General features: G+C 39.9%; 1 protein-coding gene across 4 annotated transcripts in view; it reads left to right on the forward strand.

Annotated features, from left to right (window-relative positions):
• Positions 1–16,667, forward strand: part of sorcs2 (sortilin-related VPS10 domain containing receptor 2) — a 416,004-nt gene that overhangs the window by 381,716 nt on the left and 17,621 nt on the right. For all 4 annotated transcript variants that reach the window (XM_076881972.1, XM_076881973.1, XM_076881974.1 and 1 more), the window contains exons 12-14: positions 5,286–5,362; positions 5,552–5,643; positions 15,368–15,475. In XM_076881972.1, the coding sequence (XP_076738087.1) occupies positions 5,286–5,362; positions 5,552–5,643; positions 15,368–15,475 (277 nt within the window). The remainder of the gene's footprint in view (positions 1–5,285; positions 5,363–5,551; positions 5,644–15,367; positions 15,476–16,667) is intronic.

A 16,667-nucleotide genomic window follows, 5' to 3' on the forward strand; every position in this document is an offset into this window, starting at 1 on the left:
GCTTCGTCATCCACTCTCCGCTTCTCTCCTTCGTTGTCGCTTTCAAAACCAAAGAAATCCTCGTTGTCAGTGTCGGAGTTGAACACCCTCTGAAGGGCCATGGCGGTGTCCCCCTCTCCATCACGCAGCAGTCCAGCCCTTCAAAATCTGTTGGTGATCGTGGATGTTTTCACACTTCTCCATGCTGTCAGAATCCACTGACAGCCTTGGGCAAAACTTGCTCTTCGCATGCAACCAGTTTTGGTGAATGATTTATCGCCGCTCATCATCCACGCCTCCCACTGAACGCGTAGTGCTACTTTGAACGCACAATTCACACTTATGTCGAGTGGCTGCAGGTGCTTCATTGTGCCTCCAGGAATCACAGCTGGAATCGAGTTTGTGCTCTTAATGGCTGCTTTCACAGAATCTGTGATATGGGCCCTCATGCTGTCCAAAACAAGCAACGCTTTTTTTGGGGGAAAGAATCCTCCAGGTCGCTTCCCATAGCACTCTTGCAGCCACTCCTTCATTACGCTTTCCACCATCCACCCTTTCTTGTTGACTTTAGCAGAGATCTTTTCTATTGGCACAGTCATTCGCTTAAAAATCACCATTGGCAGAAGTTTAAACCCTGATGCTGTGCAGACCAGCACACAAATGAAATTTGTTCTCTCATGGCCAGTGGTTCTCACCGTGATGGTTGATTCACCTTGCTTATTAACAGGTCAAACGTCAACGGCACTTCATCCATGTTTATGATCTCATCCGGTCCGATGGAATACATTTGTTTTTATTTCTTAGTGTGAATTTGCGGAAGTTTGTTATTTTCTCTGCGTAGTCGGAAGGGAGTTGCTGACACACCGTCGTCCGTGCCCTGATGGACAGTCCTTTTCGTTTCATAAATCTGTGACACCAGGATGGCCCACCTCTGAAATTTTCTATCTTCATTTCGTTGGCGACTGTTTTGGCTTTTAATCAGATCTGCACAGTTGAAACACCTCGCCCGTTTGCTCTCTGTGTGTTCATCCAGTCTTCAAGTTTAAACCATCTGCTCTTATTTCCTCTGAAAGCTTTTTTCGTCTTTTTGGACTGAGCTAGTTTTTTACGCTGGCGTCTCCAGCGTCTCACCATTGATTCGTTTATACCAAGGGTACGTGCAGCAGCTCTATTTCCCTCGCTGAGAGCCTTGCTAATCAAGTTTGTTTTTCGCGCTACTTCATACGGCACTACGTTGCCTGGCGGACGGACATGTGACCAGTGTTACCACTCTTGTACCCTTGTACTCTTGTGTGTCTGATCACATGCCCTTCCGCCAGGCAACGTAGTGCCGTACAACAGCGGAACAACCAAAACAATCGTCTTACGATATCACAAAAGTCATGGACGATCCATAGAAAAGCCGCACCTGACTAAAAGCCGCAGGGTTCAAAGCTTGTGCAAAAAGTAGCGCCTTATAGCCCGAAACTTACAGTATATCAGAGTAGATCGGTGTATCAGAGGGACAGCTCAGGTTGACAAAGAGCCAAGGCTGAGATGGTTTGGACATGTGCAGAGGAGGGATAGTGGATATACTGGACAAAGAATATTAAATATGGCTCTGCCAGGCAGGAGGAAGAGAAGAAGATCAAAGAGAAGATTTGCTGATGCTGTGATGGAGGACATGCAAAGGGCTGGTGTGAATGAGGAGGATGGGTAGAGTGACATGGAAGCAGTACAGCAGCAAGCCCCTAATATAAAGTGAGATGGAAAAGTCTATCCATGCCATCCATCCAATGAAATAGTCTTGAGTCTTCATTTGCCAATGTAGCGATCTATTGAAACCTGTACAAATACAATATCATGTAAATATAATTTAAAAGGCAAAACCCAGAGTTTGTACAATTTTGTCTAGCTTGAAAGTCAAGATTCGAGATGACTACCTTTATTCTTCCGCACAGCCTAAACTCTCCAAGGATGTTAGCTGCCTTTTTTTCCTTTCCCACACTGCTTCAGTAATGTTAAGTTCTGGGTTCCATGTGTGATAGTGTTCAACTGTGCGTTTTTCTATCCAGGTATATTTTTACAGCATTGGAAGTGGGTTTGGGATAATTATCGGGCTGAAAAATGATTGGCCATTAGCCAATTGCTTTCCAGGCACTTTTGATATTGCAAGCCAGATCAAAATCAGACAGTGTTTTCTGTATTCATAAGTTCATCAGGTTTGACAAGATCTCCAACACCACTGACTGAAATTCAGTACCAAACCATCACAGATGGTTTGTTGTTCAGTGTAACAAGTATTCCAAACAAACTGCCAATGCAGTAAAAACATACCTAATTATAAAAAAACCACGATGAAACGTTACCAGTCATGTATTGGCCTCCCCAGTGCTAAGATCTCAATGTAACTGAATCAGTGTGGGGTCATCTTAGCAGAGAACAGAGAAAAAGCAGCCACTATCTCAAAAGGATCTTTGGAATGTCCTTCAAGAATCAAGGAGAACTATTCCTGAAGACAACTTAAAGGAATGACAAAAAGAAAGCTTGCCTAAGAGAATTCAGGCTGTGCTGAAGAATAAAGGTGAATAAAGTTTGTTACAACTGAACAAATTTGAGGTTTTTTTCTTTTATATTGTATTTCCCAGCAATTTCCCATTTTCCTATCAAAATATAAAGAAATAAGGTGTGGCTCAAGATTTTTGCACAGTATTTATGTAAAGAGTTTGCATGGTTAGGCAAGAAAACCCCTTTCCTCCAGAGAAAAAATACAGTTAATTTACCAAGGGAAAAGCTTTGGCTGTTCCTTTCTGTCTGTGCAGTGGTGGAGTATAAAACTGCTGCCACACTGCTTCATGCCTGGGGACTTTTACACAAGGTGGAGTTTACTAAACTGCCAGCAATTTTATTTATTGGATACTTTACTATATTTGTCTTTGTGGGGGCATTGCTGACAGAAAGCAAAAAAGGCTTGAAAATGAAATTAAGTCAGTGAGTAAGCTGCCTGTGTCTGTTTGTGAAAAAGAGAAAACAAGCCATTTAAGTCACACTTTTGATTTTCTACTAAAGCCCATTTCTGCTTAAAAAAAAAAAACTCTCACAGAAACAAAGACACACAGTATAGTTTTTGAATTGAATTTTATTTATATAGAAAAGAAAGAAAGTGTACTTTATTGATCCCCGTGGGGAAATTCCTCTCTGCATTTAACCCATTCATTCAGTGAAGCAGTGGGCAGCCATTGGCCGCCCAGGGAGCAGTGTGTAGGGATGGTACCTTGCTCAGGGGTACCTCAGGGTAGCTGTTCAGGGGAATCGAACCCCCGACCTTCCAATCATGGGGCCACCACTCTACCTACTGAGCTATCCCTGCCCACAGTTACCACAGGACACTGAGCTGCATCAAGGTGTGCCATGCTCTCCAAGCTAGGCCCACCCTTAGACAACCACAACAAGAACAATGGGACTATATCAGAAACTGAGTGACTCTTATATGCCCCATCTCCAGCATTGCCTTCAATTCTTTGAGAACCATTTTGCTTTGGTGTTTTTGCAGCCTATAGGGTTGTAACTGAACTGACAGCCTTGGGAAAGTTACCAAAATATACTTTATGAGGTTAGTGCAACCTGGCCCCAGAGAAAAAACGCATCAGATATAGCTCAGTTGCAACTTAGCTATATATGCACTCTCAGCCGGTGAGAGATGGTTATCACAGGGAAGCACGTTCACCTAGCTCACCAGAGACACAAGCTTCGCCTTCTTCCATGCTTTTAGGAAGTTGAAATGGTAAATCTAAGTTGCTCTGCCTCTGTCAGTTCACACAACTTCATAATAAACAATCCCCACTTGGGAATATGTGTGACCTAAATAGGCTCTTGTCTATTTATGTAGAGCAGAATAAGTTCATTTGAATTGACTTGGTCCCCTGTAATAAAGCTCTTACCTTGTGTAAGTTCATAATAATACACTTGACTGGGACTTCCATGAGGGTTAGGAGGTGTCGAGGTGATTTTGGCATAGACACTGGATTAACCAGCTGGCATTCAGGACAGGATAGGCAACACTAGCACAAATGCTAGTGTTGCACTAGCACAAATGCCAGTAAAATCAGGCCTATTCTTTTCATAGTTTACAGGCCAGGTATGGGTTTGTAATGGGCTGCCTGAAAAGCCATTTCCCAGCAGCTCTTCACCACCAGCAACTGGTGTTCTCTTCACCAACACAAGTGTCCCTCTCTACAGTATCACATGACCTCACATCAGCATTCAGAGCACACCGTCAGATATTGCCCCACTAACTTATTATTCTGTCCAATCTATACTTAGAATCAGTGGATGCATACTGTAAGGCATAGTTGTAGTCATTGTTTTGCACTTATATTTAATTTAAGTGGTACTACATTTGCACATTCCCATTCACACACTTAATACTCACCCACCATGCTTCAACCAAATTCCCGAGGCAAACCCGATTCTGGTTGATTTTGGACTGTGTATGGCCCTATAACCATAGCCTACGGTATACCACCTCGAGTCCTTACTGGAATCGTGTATGACCCTCATAGGTTGGGGGAAGATGACAGAGGCCTGGAGAAGGAGACATCCTGGCCCCTTAAGTACCTGCCTTAACCTGGCTCCTAAATACGTGGACTCTTATTTAGGAGGTACCAGGGCTGCCCACTTCTCCAGCACTCTTCCACTGATATCTGAAAAAAATAACCAAAAAATAACCTTTAACCTTCCGAATTAGTCCAGAAACCAGTGGGTGACATCTTCATTGGCTAAATTAATTTTTCACAAAACATACATCATACGTCTGTATAACCTGTTGGGGTCTTCACTGGTTGTCTGGAAACTTTATAGCAACAACATTACCAAAAAAGTTATTAAAATTAGTGACGTGTTACTGAAGCACACACATTGTAGCTACATTTTAATTTAAAAAAGAAGTACAAACTCTAAATCCTTAAGATATTCGGGTTTAAAGCGTAACTTTACTAAATCAGAAAATCTATTCCGATATTCAAATATACGCCTCCAGCTTTGATCAGAGAAAGAGATAAATCCTTTTTTATATCTTAGCTAATTTTGGCAGATTCAGAATTCAAACATATTCTCTCCTTTTGGCCAAATGTAAAAAAAACAAACAAAAAAACCCCACACACAGCAATAAAAAGTTCTCGAGGAGCGCTCAACCTTTGTGACTTTGTCTCTTCAGTTATTCCCTTTCTAGCATCCCTAACACAGTTTGAATCCATTATTGTTGCCTGCCCCACATGAAGGCTCACTTCATGCCTGATAAAATTCTCCATTCCTCATTGTGCCTTCAGGTAACCTGGGCTCCAAGCTAGTAGAGTATAAGGAAGAAATGTATATCTCTTCAGACTGCGGAAAGACGTGGAGACAGGTACACATCCTCTATCTTAATTCTTCTTTTATACTGCTTCACTCTTCCCATTCTGACCTCACCATTTCAGCTTTCCACTGAGGAGAATCTGAGAGGATAAAAAAGTATATTATATCTATCATTTCAAATTGTTTATTAGCCTTTGACTGTCATGCCTTTTGTTATTTCTAAATATGTTGCTTTTGAAAGGTGTTTGAGGAGGAGCATCATATCCTGTATCTGGACCACGGTGGTGTCATCGTTGCCATCAAAGATACCTCGATTCCCCTCAAGATACTCAAGTAAGATTACAGACAAAGACAGTAATGCTTACTCCTTGCTGCTGCTATAAGACATTGTTTAATGGAGTGTGATTTTTTTCATGATTGGCTTCTTATTAAAGCCTTTTAGTGTCACCAAAATCAGTTATAATCAATATAATGAAAGTTAATGGAATGATTTATTCTGAAATTCACTGGTAGCAGTGATCATCCGTTAGAAGCCTGTGACAGTCAATCAATAAGTATGCTTTTAATTGTAGCCCTAGTTTTATATGCATGACTGACAAAATGGAAAAAAACGAAGTAATCAAGGAGATGTTAAATCAACGGGAGACAAAAGTAAAAATGATTAACAGTAAAGAAACACTCACTCCAATGTAGAGTCAGTCAGTGGATGTTCAAAATGCCATGCGATCATTGTTATGCAGACGTTGAATTGAGATGTTTATACCGTTTTTGCAAATGTAACAACCCCTGCAAAGTATTATGTTTTGGGTGCATTTCTTATATAAATGTTGCTTAGTATAATTGCATACTTGTAGATTTTGAAAAAGTTTCGATTTCTGGTACGGTACCTTGAATTTTTTAAAAACGATTCTCTCTCCTTCCCCTTAGTTCACAAATACAGTTTCTACCTCAGCAAGATAATATCTCACTGACCTTAATAAATAAGGATCAAATAATGAGGGCGCATAGATAAGACAGTGCTCAGGAAAAAAAAGAAAAAAGAAAAGCATTTATCACAAATTTAAATCAAATGACTTTTCGGATAGGAACAGAGTCCTTGACATTCTTCCCTCACTTTGGCTTGGGTAAAAAGGGAACTTCTTAAGTAATAGAAGTGTGAATGTTCATTATTACCACTTTATTATGTAAAATCAAAATAATGTAATCTGATATTTCTTACTTCCAAGACTCACTCCTTTTGTATAGTTTGTTCTGGAGTCAGAAATGAATTCCTTGACCCCCCCAAAATTCTCACTTTCACGTCTATGTTATAGCACTAAGAGTGAGAGCCACACACTAAACATTATTGTTCAATTTTCCAATTTTAAGTTTTATTCGTATGGTGCCAAATCAAAAACACAGTCACCTCAAGGATGCCTTATATTGTAACATAAAGACCCTATAATAATAATAACAACAACAACAACAACAACAACAACAACAATAATAATAATAATAATAATAATAATAATTATTATTATTATTATTATTATTATTATTATTATTATTATGACAAAATACAATTTTGTTCTTTAAGTTGCCGGTCACATTTACAGACTTTTAGAAAAAAGGATAATTTTTCAGTCCTGCAAGTCCTTATGTAGCCTTTTTAAAGCTATAATTCTATATCCAAGCTTGATTTTCATGCTTAATTTAGCTGGCATGGCAGGGTAATGTGCATCTGCCAGACAAATGCCAAAGCCAAATCAAAGTTTACTCTTTGCAAACTAGTTTATTATAATCAATCATACCTTCAATGGAAAAATAATGCATGCCACTTAACCATATTAACTAGCAATGTTATAATAAAGGTCTAAAGGTTATTCCTTTCTTTTTTGTAGTTGAGACTTGTTTCCATGAAAGTTTGGTTTTATTCCTATATTATTTTAGGTGATCCCTCCCAAAGCATCAGTTACTGCCAGCCTGTTGACATTCTGATACGAATGTCTTTAAAGAGGTGCCAGATATACCCTTTCCATATGCGCCTTGACTGCTGAAATATCGTGCACATGAATAATAGATGAAGCAGCACTGGCATTAGTGGATTAGTGCAGTACATCTTATTTTGTATCCTTTTTGTAGCTGTGTATTTAAACTTTGCTTCCTTTGGTTTTCATTCATGTTTTGTTGATAGTCTAAGTAACACTACACCTGGTTAGGTTTAGGCTCTGAAAAATACTTTGTTATGTGGTTGAAGTAAAAATATTGCCCCTGCAAATGATTAAACCTACAAGTTAGAAAATTAAAGTTGGCTACTGTATTTAAAAGTGACAGCAAGGGGTTCTTTTCAGGTGTAAACATCTGGAGAGTTTGGAGTGACAGGCCCACGTTCCTATAGCCTAAACCCAGATATCAAAGGGGTGATTGTGCATTATTCAGAAAGGCAAACAGCTTTGACAGCATTCCACTTTTCAATGCCCTGGAAATGTGAAGAATCTGAATATTTTGCTGACTTGGTGTAATGCATGTAATGCATATTAGGTGTTCATGAGGTATGGAGAACAGAGACCTAGAGACAACTAAAAACACTTGCCTTTTCAGCATGCTAGCTGCATATATAAGAACGCCTATATCAATGTTTGAGTAGTCGTCAGAAGAACGTAAAAAGGTATACTGAGGATAAACCAAGCCAATTCCGCTATACCTGGTGCGCGTAAGAAAATTATCAATATGTTTTTTGTTACATTTTTGTTTGGTGGTGTGGTTTTTCTAATGTGAAATATGTGCTGTGGCTCCAAAAAGTTGGAAAATACTGCCCTTTATAAACAAAATTACTGATTGCATTATGAAGAATTATCAACAACAACATTTTTATACCACACACAAAACACATTTTTATCCGTTATACATTAGTATGCAGCCTTTCTCTATATCCACAGTACTTTGCTGTGCTATAAATTGCATATACAGTGCACCCTGAAAAATGATCCTAAAACCTGGGACACTGCAGTTCATGGTCAGCCTTTGAATGGTGTCTTTTCTGCTTTGTATGTCATCTGGCATACTTCTGAACTTCTGAACAGTAATGTATTGGAAAGTGTAAGTTGTATTTATAAGCGTCACTATTAAGATTTATTATTAACCTTTTTTACCTAGAAGTGAAACTCTTGAGGATAAGTATTTCTTCTGTGTACATGTGAGAGACAACATTATGATTTTGTCCAGTCCCATTGTTTGTTTTTTTTAATCTTAGAAAGTTTTCTTTTGAACCTTGGTATTATACTTCATAGTTTAATGTGAACTTCTCCTATTAACTGCTTTAGAAGGTAGTCATTAGTGGTAAAAACTGGAATATATTTTATTTTACTTCACATTAGGGAAGTAATGTGATTGTTTTTTTCTTTTAGGGGTAATGTATTCCTTTTATATTAAAGAGCTTTCAGTAAGTCTGTGGCCTGGTTTAACCTATCACACACAGCAAGCAAAGATGACAAAAAAGTGTATAATGGCAAGAAAAGGAAAAATATATTAGTAAACAAGTATAGGTGGAGGACTGGGTAGGTTGTCAGTACTTGTATATTAAGAACTGTTCTTGACCTGAAATGCTTCTTCATAAAGTCCTCCAAATTTATACACTCCATACTATCTTTCCAAATCCTGAAAATATGACTTGTTCCCAGATTCTGTAGTGCCTTTGACTCTCCAAAATGATTACACCATGTTCCCAAGCGGGGGTAAGATAGCTACAACTGTGTGCATCAAAGCCATGCCATTTCACAGACACTTGAAGAGTGCATCTCGACTTTTATAAGTGACTGTACACACACACACACTCCCTCAAATCATTTCCGATAATTCCCCAGCTCCTCATACACTCACTCAAACTTGAATGAGTTTTTTTTTTACACTCTGTAGCTCTCACAAGGCATTCATATCAGCTAATTATGAAAAGGCAGCAGGCTGAGAAATGAGAAGACTCCCTAGCACACTGCCTGTATACAGGGAGTGCAGAATTATTAGGCAAGTTGTATTTTTGAGGAATAATTTTATTATTGAACAACAACCATGTTCTCAATGAACCCAAAAAACTCATTAATATCAAAGCTGAATGTTTTTGGAAGTAGTTTTTAGTTTGTTTTTAGTTTTAGCTATTTTAGGGGGATATCTGTGTGTGCAGGTGACTATTACTGTGCATAATTATTAGGCCACGTAACAAAAAACAAATATATACCCATTTCAATTATTTATTTTTACCAGTGAAACCAATATAACATCTCCACATTCACAAATATACATTTCTGACATTCAAAAACAAAACAAAAACAAATCAGCGACCAACATAGCCACCTTTCTTTGCAAGGACACTCAAAAGCCTGCCATCCATGGATTCTGTCAGTGTTTTGATCTGTTCACCATCAACCTTGCGTGCAGCAGCAACCACAGCCTCCCAGACACTGTTCAGAGAGGTGTACTGTTTTCCCTCCTTGTAAAACTCACATTTGATGATGGACCACAGGTTCTCAATGGGGTTCAGATCAGGTGAACAAGGTGGCCATGTCATTAGTTTTTCTTCTTTTATACCCTTTCTTGCCAGCCACGCTGTGGAGTACTTGGACGAGTGTGATGGAGCATTGTCCTGCATGAAAATCATGTTTTTCTTGAAGGATGCAGACTTCTTCCTGTACCACTGCTTGAAGAAGGTGTCTTCCAGAAACTGGCAGTAGGACTGGGAGTTGAGCTTGACTCCATCCTCAACCCGAAAAGGCCCCACAAGCTCATCTTTGATGATACCAGCCCAAACCAGTACTCCACCTCCACCTTGCTGGCGTCTGAGTCGGACTGGAGCTCTCTGCCCTTTACCAATCCAGCCACGGGCCCATCCATCTGGCCCATCAAGACTCACTCTCATTTCATCAGTCCATAAAACCTTAGAAAAACCAGTCTTGAGATATTTCTTGGCCCAGTCTTGACGTTTCAGCTTGTGTGTCTTGTTCAGTGGTGGTCGTCTTGGCCATGTCTCTGAGTATTGCACACCTTGTGCTTTTGGGCACTCCAGTGATATTGCAGCTCTGAAATATGGCCAAACTGGTGGCAAGTGGCATCTTGGCAGCTGCACGCTTGACTTTTCTCAGTTCATATTACTAAAAGATGGAAACGAGATAATTAATTAGTTTGGTGAATGAGGGAGCAGAATTTTCACTTCAGGGTTAACCCTAGATTTTCTGTACAATAAAAGAGGTTTTCTTCTTACTGGGGTAAGGTGGTGTGGTAACTTACACTGAGAGCCTTAGAGAGCAACAGATAATGGATGGTTGAGTGATTCCTAGAAGATCCTTCGGACCTCTGCCAGGAGAGTAGGAGGGTCTTTCTCCTTTCTACCCATTGTTTTTTATCAGCTTTGCTTCTTTGTCTCTGTGAGGTTAAGCCAGGCCACACAGATATAATTATAGCTCTTTATTGTCAAAGGAGCTTGCAAAGAAAAGCGTCTGGACTTCTTTAAGTTGCTTGAAGACGTTTCACCTCTCATCCGAGAAGCTTCTTCAGTTCTAAGGTTAAATGGGGGAGAGTCCCAGATTTAAACCTAGTGGGAGAATCCCCCCACAGAGGGACAAAAGGACCCCCTGATTGATGATCTTTTAATCGCCTGAGCCAAGGTGTGAAAATGGGTGTGGGTCCCAATCAGCCAGGGTTTCGGGTGAGCTCATTGTGAAACCTGGCCCCACCTTATCATGCGAATTCCTGAGGTCAGATGGCCCAGGATGTGAGTGGGCGTTAAGGCGTCTGGGGAGGGAACTCAAAACTGGATTATAGATGGCAGACAGTTGGTGTCGTAAACCACCGCCTCTGTTCAAAGATGGTCGCTCACAGTGGACATAGATGGCTTCTTTCACTCCTCTTTCAAACCATCTGTCCTCTCTGTCCAAAATGTGAACATTGGCATCCTCAAAAGAGTGTCCTTTATCCTTAAGATGCAGATGGACTGCTGAGTCTTGTCCTGTGGAGGTGGCTCTTCTGTGTTGTGCCATGCGCTTGTGAAGTGGCTGTTTGGTCTCTCCAATGTAGAGGTCTGGGCATTCCTCGCTGCACTGTACAGCATACACCACATTGTTAAGTCTGTGTTTTGGCGTTTTGTCTTTCGGGTGAACCAGTTTTTGTCTGAGTGTGTTGCTGGGTCTGAAATGCACCAGGATGTCATGCTTGGAGAAAACTCTCCTGAGTTTTTCTGATACACCGGCTACATAGAGGATGACAATGTTGTTGCGTCTGTCCTTCTTATCCTCCCTCGCTGGTGTCTGATCTTCTTTTCTGTGCCTCTTTGCTGACTTTAAGAACGCCCATTTAGGATTGCCGCACGTTTTGAGTGCTTCCTTTTGAGTGGAGATTGTCAGAAAACGACTACAAGAAGACAGCTCCTTGGAAGACAGGACCAACTTCACACCCGATCAGATTTGCACACTGTTAGACCTCTGCCTTACCACAACATACTTCAAATACAACGAAGGCTTCTACAGACAAAAACATGGCTGTGCCATGGACTCCCCCGTGTCACCTATTGTAGCCAACCTTTACATGGAAGAAGTGGAAAGGAAGGCTCTTGGCTCTTTCAAAGGAAGAGTACCCAGCCACTGGTACAGATATGTAGACGACACCTGGGTCAAAATCAAGACACAAGAAGTGGAATCCTTCACTGTGCACATTAACGCTGTGGATTAAAACATCAAGTTCACCAGGGAAGACACAAAGGACGACTGTTTGCCTTTCCTGGACTGTGCTGTGCACATTGAAGAGAACGGCAACCTTAACATAGAACCGGAAGCCCACACACACGGACCAGTACCTCCTCTTTGACTCCCATCACCCTCTGGAACACAAACTTGGAGTAATTAGGACGCTTTTCTTTGCAAGCTCCTTTGACTACAATGACCTGGATGACTGAGAACCTTCACAGACATAAAGCTCTTTATTATAAAAAGAATAACTCTAAAAGAGAAAAAAGGCATTATTGCTCAACGAGTCCATCATCAGTTGCCATCTGGTCAAAGTTTCCATGGTCTTTAGGGATCGTATTTATACGTATAGAAAGCTGACAAAAAGCAGTTCAAATATATATCATATTTAGTTACTATGATAAGAACTGATCATGCAGGATGATGGCACTAAACCTGTCTAGTCACTGCGTTATGCCTCATTTTATGTAACTATGTGTTTTGTTAGATAGCAATGTCTTTTTTCTTTCCTCGGTCAAATGAACCAAAGTCTAAAAGAGCCTTTAGCGCCTCATTTACTATTCACTCATCCATATCACTCATACCATTATTACTGATAAATAACAAAATCATTCTGGTGAAAGACTTTTAGGGTCTCAGCATGCCTCGAATTACCTGTGATCTGCTGTCTGATCACTTTGAAGGGCAAATGTTTTTATAGTTAATCCAAATGACCAAACTCAGAGGCAAGGAATTTGGACGAACCGTCCCCTTGGCAGTTTTATTCTGCTTTCTTGTTCTAATGCCAAGAACTCTCTTGGTGGTGCCCATTAGTGTCTTTGTCCTGTAGATAATAAAACTTGAACTGTCAGAAGTCTTTCATGATGTTGCGCTTGGTTGTACACGTCAGATGTTACAAGAAGTAGTGAGTAGAAATGAAGGAACAGAGTCTGAGTGAAATTCATAGCCTGCTTACATTCACACCTCAGTACTCCTTGATTCATCAATTTTAAGGAATTAAAGTTGAAAGGCCCCAAGACGTAACTGATTCTGCCTTTGGAAAGTGGCTTCACACACTGTTAGATTAGAGAACCCTTTGTTTGACGCATAAAAAGGCCTAGCAAGGCCTAGCTTTGATGGCTTTGTATATCCATTCTGTTTTTCTTTCACAGTGCCTGTTTACCCAGTGATTATCTTATTGCACTCCTTGTTAGGACATCGTTAAAACACAGCCCGCAGAGCGAGCCACACACTGCTCGATTCAACATTGATCCCTCTCCATCACACAGTCACACTTATTCAGTACTGCTGCCACTGTTGATGGCATGAGTTGTCGGCACAGTAAATAAAGCTGGGCAGATGGCTCTTCTTGCTTGCTTCACAAACCTCATTTTAGACAGGACTAAAGAAAACTTGAATAACAGACATTTGAGTTTCACAAAAAGGATCTCATTGTGACTAAAAGCATAAAAAGCACTTAATTAGCAATGAATTATATTTTGTCAATTTTCTATGTATAGACAACTTCAGTGATCCAACTTTGTTATGTATGTGCATTTTGGCACTACATAGTTTTACTTATAAAAAACAAATTACACAGTTCTTATACACATTTTTACCAATGAATTTCCATGACTTTCGAATGATGTTTCATTTAACCTACTAAAAATATCTGTTGTAAACGTATATTTCATTCTGTTAAAAATTGAGTTTTCTGTCCCACTGTCACAAGAGTTTGCTTATGAGGGGGTATCTATTATTGTAGGGTTTTTACAACATGGCATGCCTTGAGGCAACTATTGTTGACTATAACCCTATATAGATAAAATTGAATTGAAGTGAACATGAAGGAAATCAAAAGGTACACCCTCATCTCATATTAACCAGTTTTAAATTGAACAGTTTTCTACTGCATAAGCTTTTGGGGTTTTTTTTTAATCTAAAGTTCAAACTCCTCACTCATTGTGTGATTCAGTATCTTGTCTGGCAGCCTTGGATTAAAGAACCAACCTTCTGACTAGCAGATGATCTGCTCTGCCTCCTAAGCTACAGCCACCTTATTATCTCACTAAGATAATTCTGGTGAAAGACCATAGCTATGGAAAGCACCTAGCTGCTCCCATGTTTAGAATATCAAACATTTTGCAATCACTTTTTGTATGGTTTTTTTTTTTTTTTGCCTGTCCCGTTTGGCTCTTTTGCCATCAGAATTGTTGTCTAAAGGCAAAGAAAGATGCCCAACGGATTTACTTTACCAAATTAACCACCCCAGCCTTGCCGTAATGGTCCATTTGATTCACCTTTTATTGTTTATTTTATTTTCACTTACTGAATATGGGACAGACTTGACTGGGGGAAAGAAGGGGAGAAAGAAAGAGGGAAAGAGAAACAGCTGAGAAGAGGGACGGGGGAGAAGGGCAAAAGACAAAAACCAACAGAATGGGATAAAATAAGCATTTTGTTGGTAAGAATGTGTGCAGTATCCAGTGTGTGAATGTGTGTGTGAATGGGTGGATGACTGGATATGTAAAGCGCTTTGGGGTCCTTAGGGACGAGTAAAGTGCTATACAAATACAGGCCATTTACCATTTACCATTTATCCCACATAGAAAACATGTCAAGACTCTGCAAACAAAGTATTGTTTGACCTAATATGAATGTTAGGTAGTTGATCATAACCATATTTCCATGGCTTTGCCAAAATTTTATGCGATTACTTTCAAAAATGAATTACACAAATCTTAGTTGTTTTTATCTCAAAAGACAATAATACTTTTAATTCAGAAATGTTTTAACAGAGCTACATTTCAAATATAAAACAGTACATGTGCTCTGTATTGATTCTAACGGTACATAAAATTTAGTATCTGATAAATAATTTTATCCATATTGCAGTTGGTTTAAAGAACTAATAATTTCAGTGAGTCTGCCAGGCCCGTAAACAATGGCAAACAATAGCTACAAGCTAGCTATGAGCTGAAAAAGTTACCTTAACATCTGATAGCTTTCTGAACCAAACAGAGGGACAATGTGAGAAACTGTACTGAAAATAAACTGAAATTACACCATGAAGTGGATACACCAGTTTTCTAGGATGCACTAGGTATTCAGCATTTAGCTAGTTGTGCTAATCACGCAGGTTTTAGACAGACAGTATAAAGGGCAACATAATCTAAATGCATTAAGTACCAAATGAAATCAACATTAGAAGTACCAAATGATAAGTCTAATGTTGATTTCTAGTATTTTGATTGTTATTTAAGATTTCATTTGCTGACATCAGGGCAAGGCTCTTTTGTTATATCTGAAGACAGTTTCATGAGACTCTGCTTCTGTCTTGGTGATTCTGAACACTTCATCCTTTCCCACAGGTTCAGTATTGATGAAGGACGGACGTGGAACATTCACAACTTTACAAGCACCTCCGTGTTCGTCGATGGACTTCTGAGTGAGCCAGGAGATGAGACCCTGGTCATGACGTGAGTGAAAATTTCAATTTCAGTGCTTCTGCCAGAATGATAAAACACACTGTTCAGTTAAATTAACTGAAAAGGGTCTGAAATTTTAGGTGCCTTTTAAAAAAATACAAATTCAAACTTTCCTTTATGTAGCTGACAATATATTCTCTCATATTCCATATCTATTCAGCATTGTGGAGAAGAATTTAAATACCTTACATCTCCTACAATTTACCTTTTATTGTATCCTTAACTCTTCCTGTACTCGTATACGTTTTTAATAAGTTGTCTGAAAGGTCTACCGGGTAATAGAGTACATTTAAAGGAGCTCATTTTTCTTTTCCAATAAAGCAGTCCCCCTTTTTGGAGAGTGGCACCTAGTTTCTCTTCAGTTTCACATTAAAGCAGAGAATGATGGGAGCAGAGGACCCCTACATACTCACCTGCTGACATATTACTCCCATAGTCTGCTAAGTATTTGTGAACGCATCCTGAGCAGGCTTAGACTAGTACAGCAGTACAGGCAGCTTAGTTAGCGTCTACGGTGCTGTGCATAAGTCTTGAGCCATAAGCCCTCATTTCTTTATATACAGCTTGAAAGACAGTATTGTATGAACAGGGGTCGGATTCAGATTCGGATTTGCCACTCTCAGCCAAACGGCCTATGGGCGCCTGCTCATCCCAGTGAGCTAAACCAAGGCCTGAGAACCTTTACACTCTAACACAGCCTAATCACCTTCCTCTGTCTCACCATATCCCCTGCATCCTCATCTTTTACACTAACGCTCTGCTTGTCCTCCTTCACTAGGTCCATGGACCTCCTCTGTGATTGCTCTTATTTTCTTCTGCCTGGCAGCTTGATATACAGCATTATTTGTCCAAACTCTTTACTATCTCATTATTTGCCTCTCTAACATTGTCTTCAAAGTACTCAACCTGAGCCGTCTCTCTGATATACTAATTTCTAATACTGTCCATTTGGTCTCTCCCAACAAAAATTTGAGCATCAGCCTCATATTAGTTGAAACTGTCCATCTTCACTACCTCTGCTCCTTGTATTGTCACTCTTTCTCATTCACATTGCTTCTTCTGACTTTCACTCCTCTTCTCTCCAACGTATCCCTCCACCTTTCCAGGCTCTCCCACCTACTCCTCCCTACACAATCACAGTGTTAACTGTGAACATCTTTATCCACAAAGACTCCTGCCTGAT

The sequence above is a fragment of the Maylandia zebra genome, linkage group LG3 (genome assembly GCF_041146795.1).
Source record: "Maylandia zebra isolate NMK-2024a linkage group LG3, Mzebra_GT3a, whole genome shotgun sequence".
NCBI lineage: Eukaryota > Metazoa > Chordata > Actinopteri > Cichliformes > Cichlidae > Maylandia > Maylandia zebra.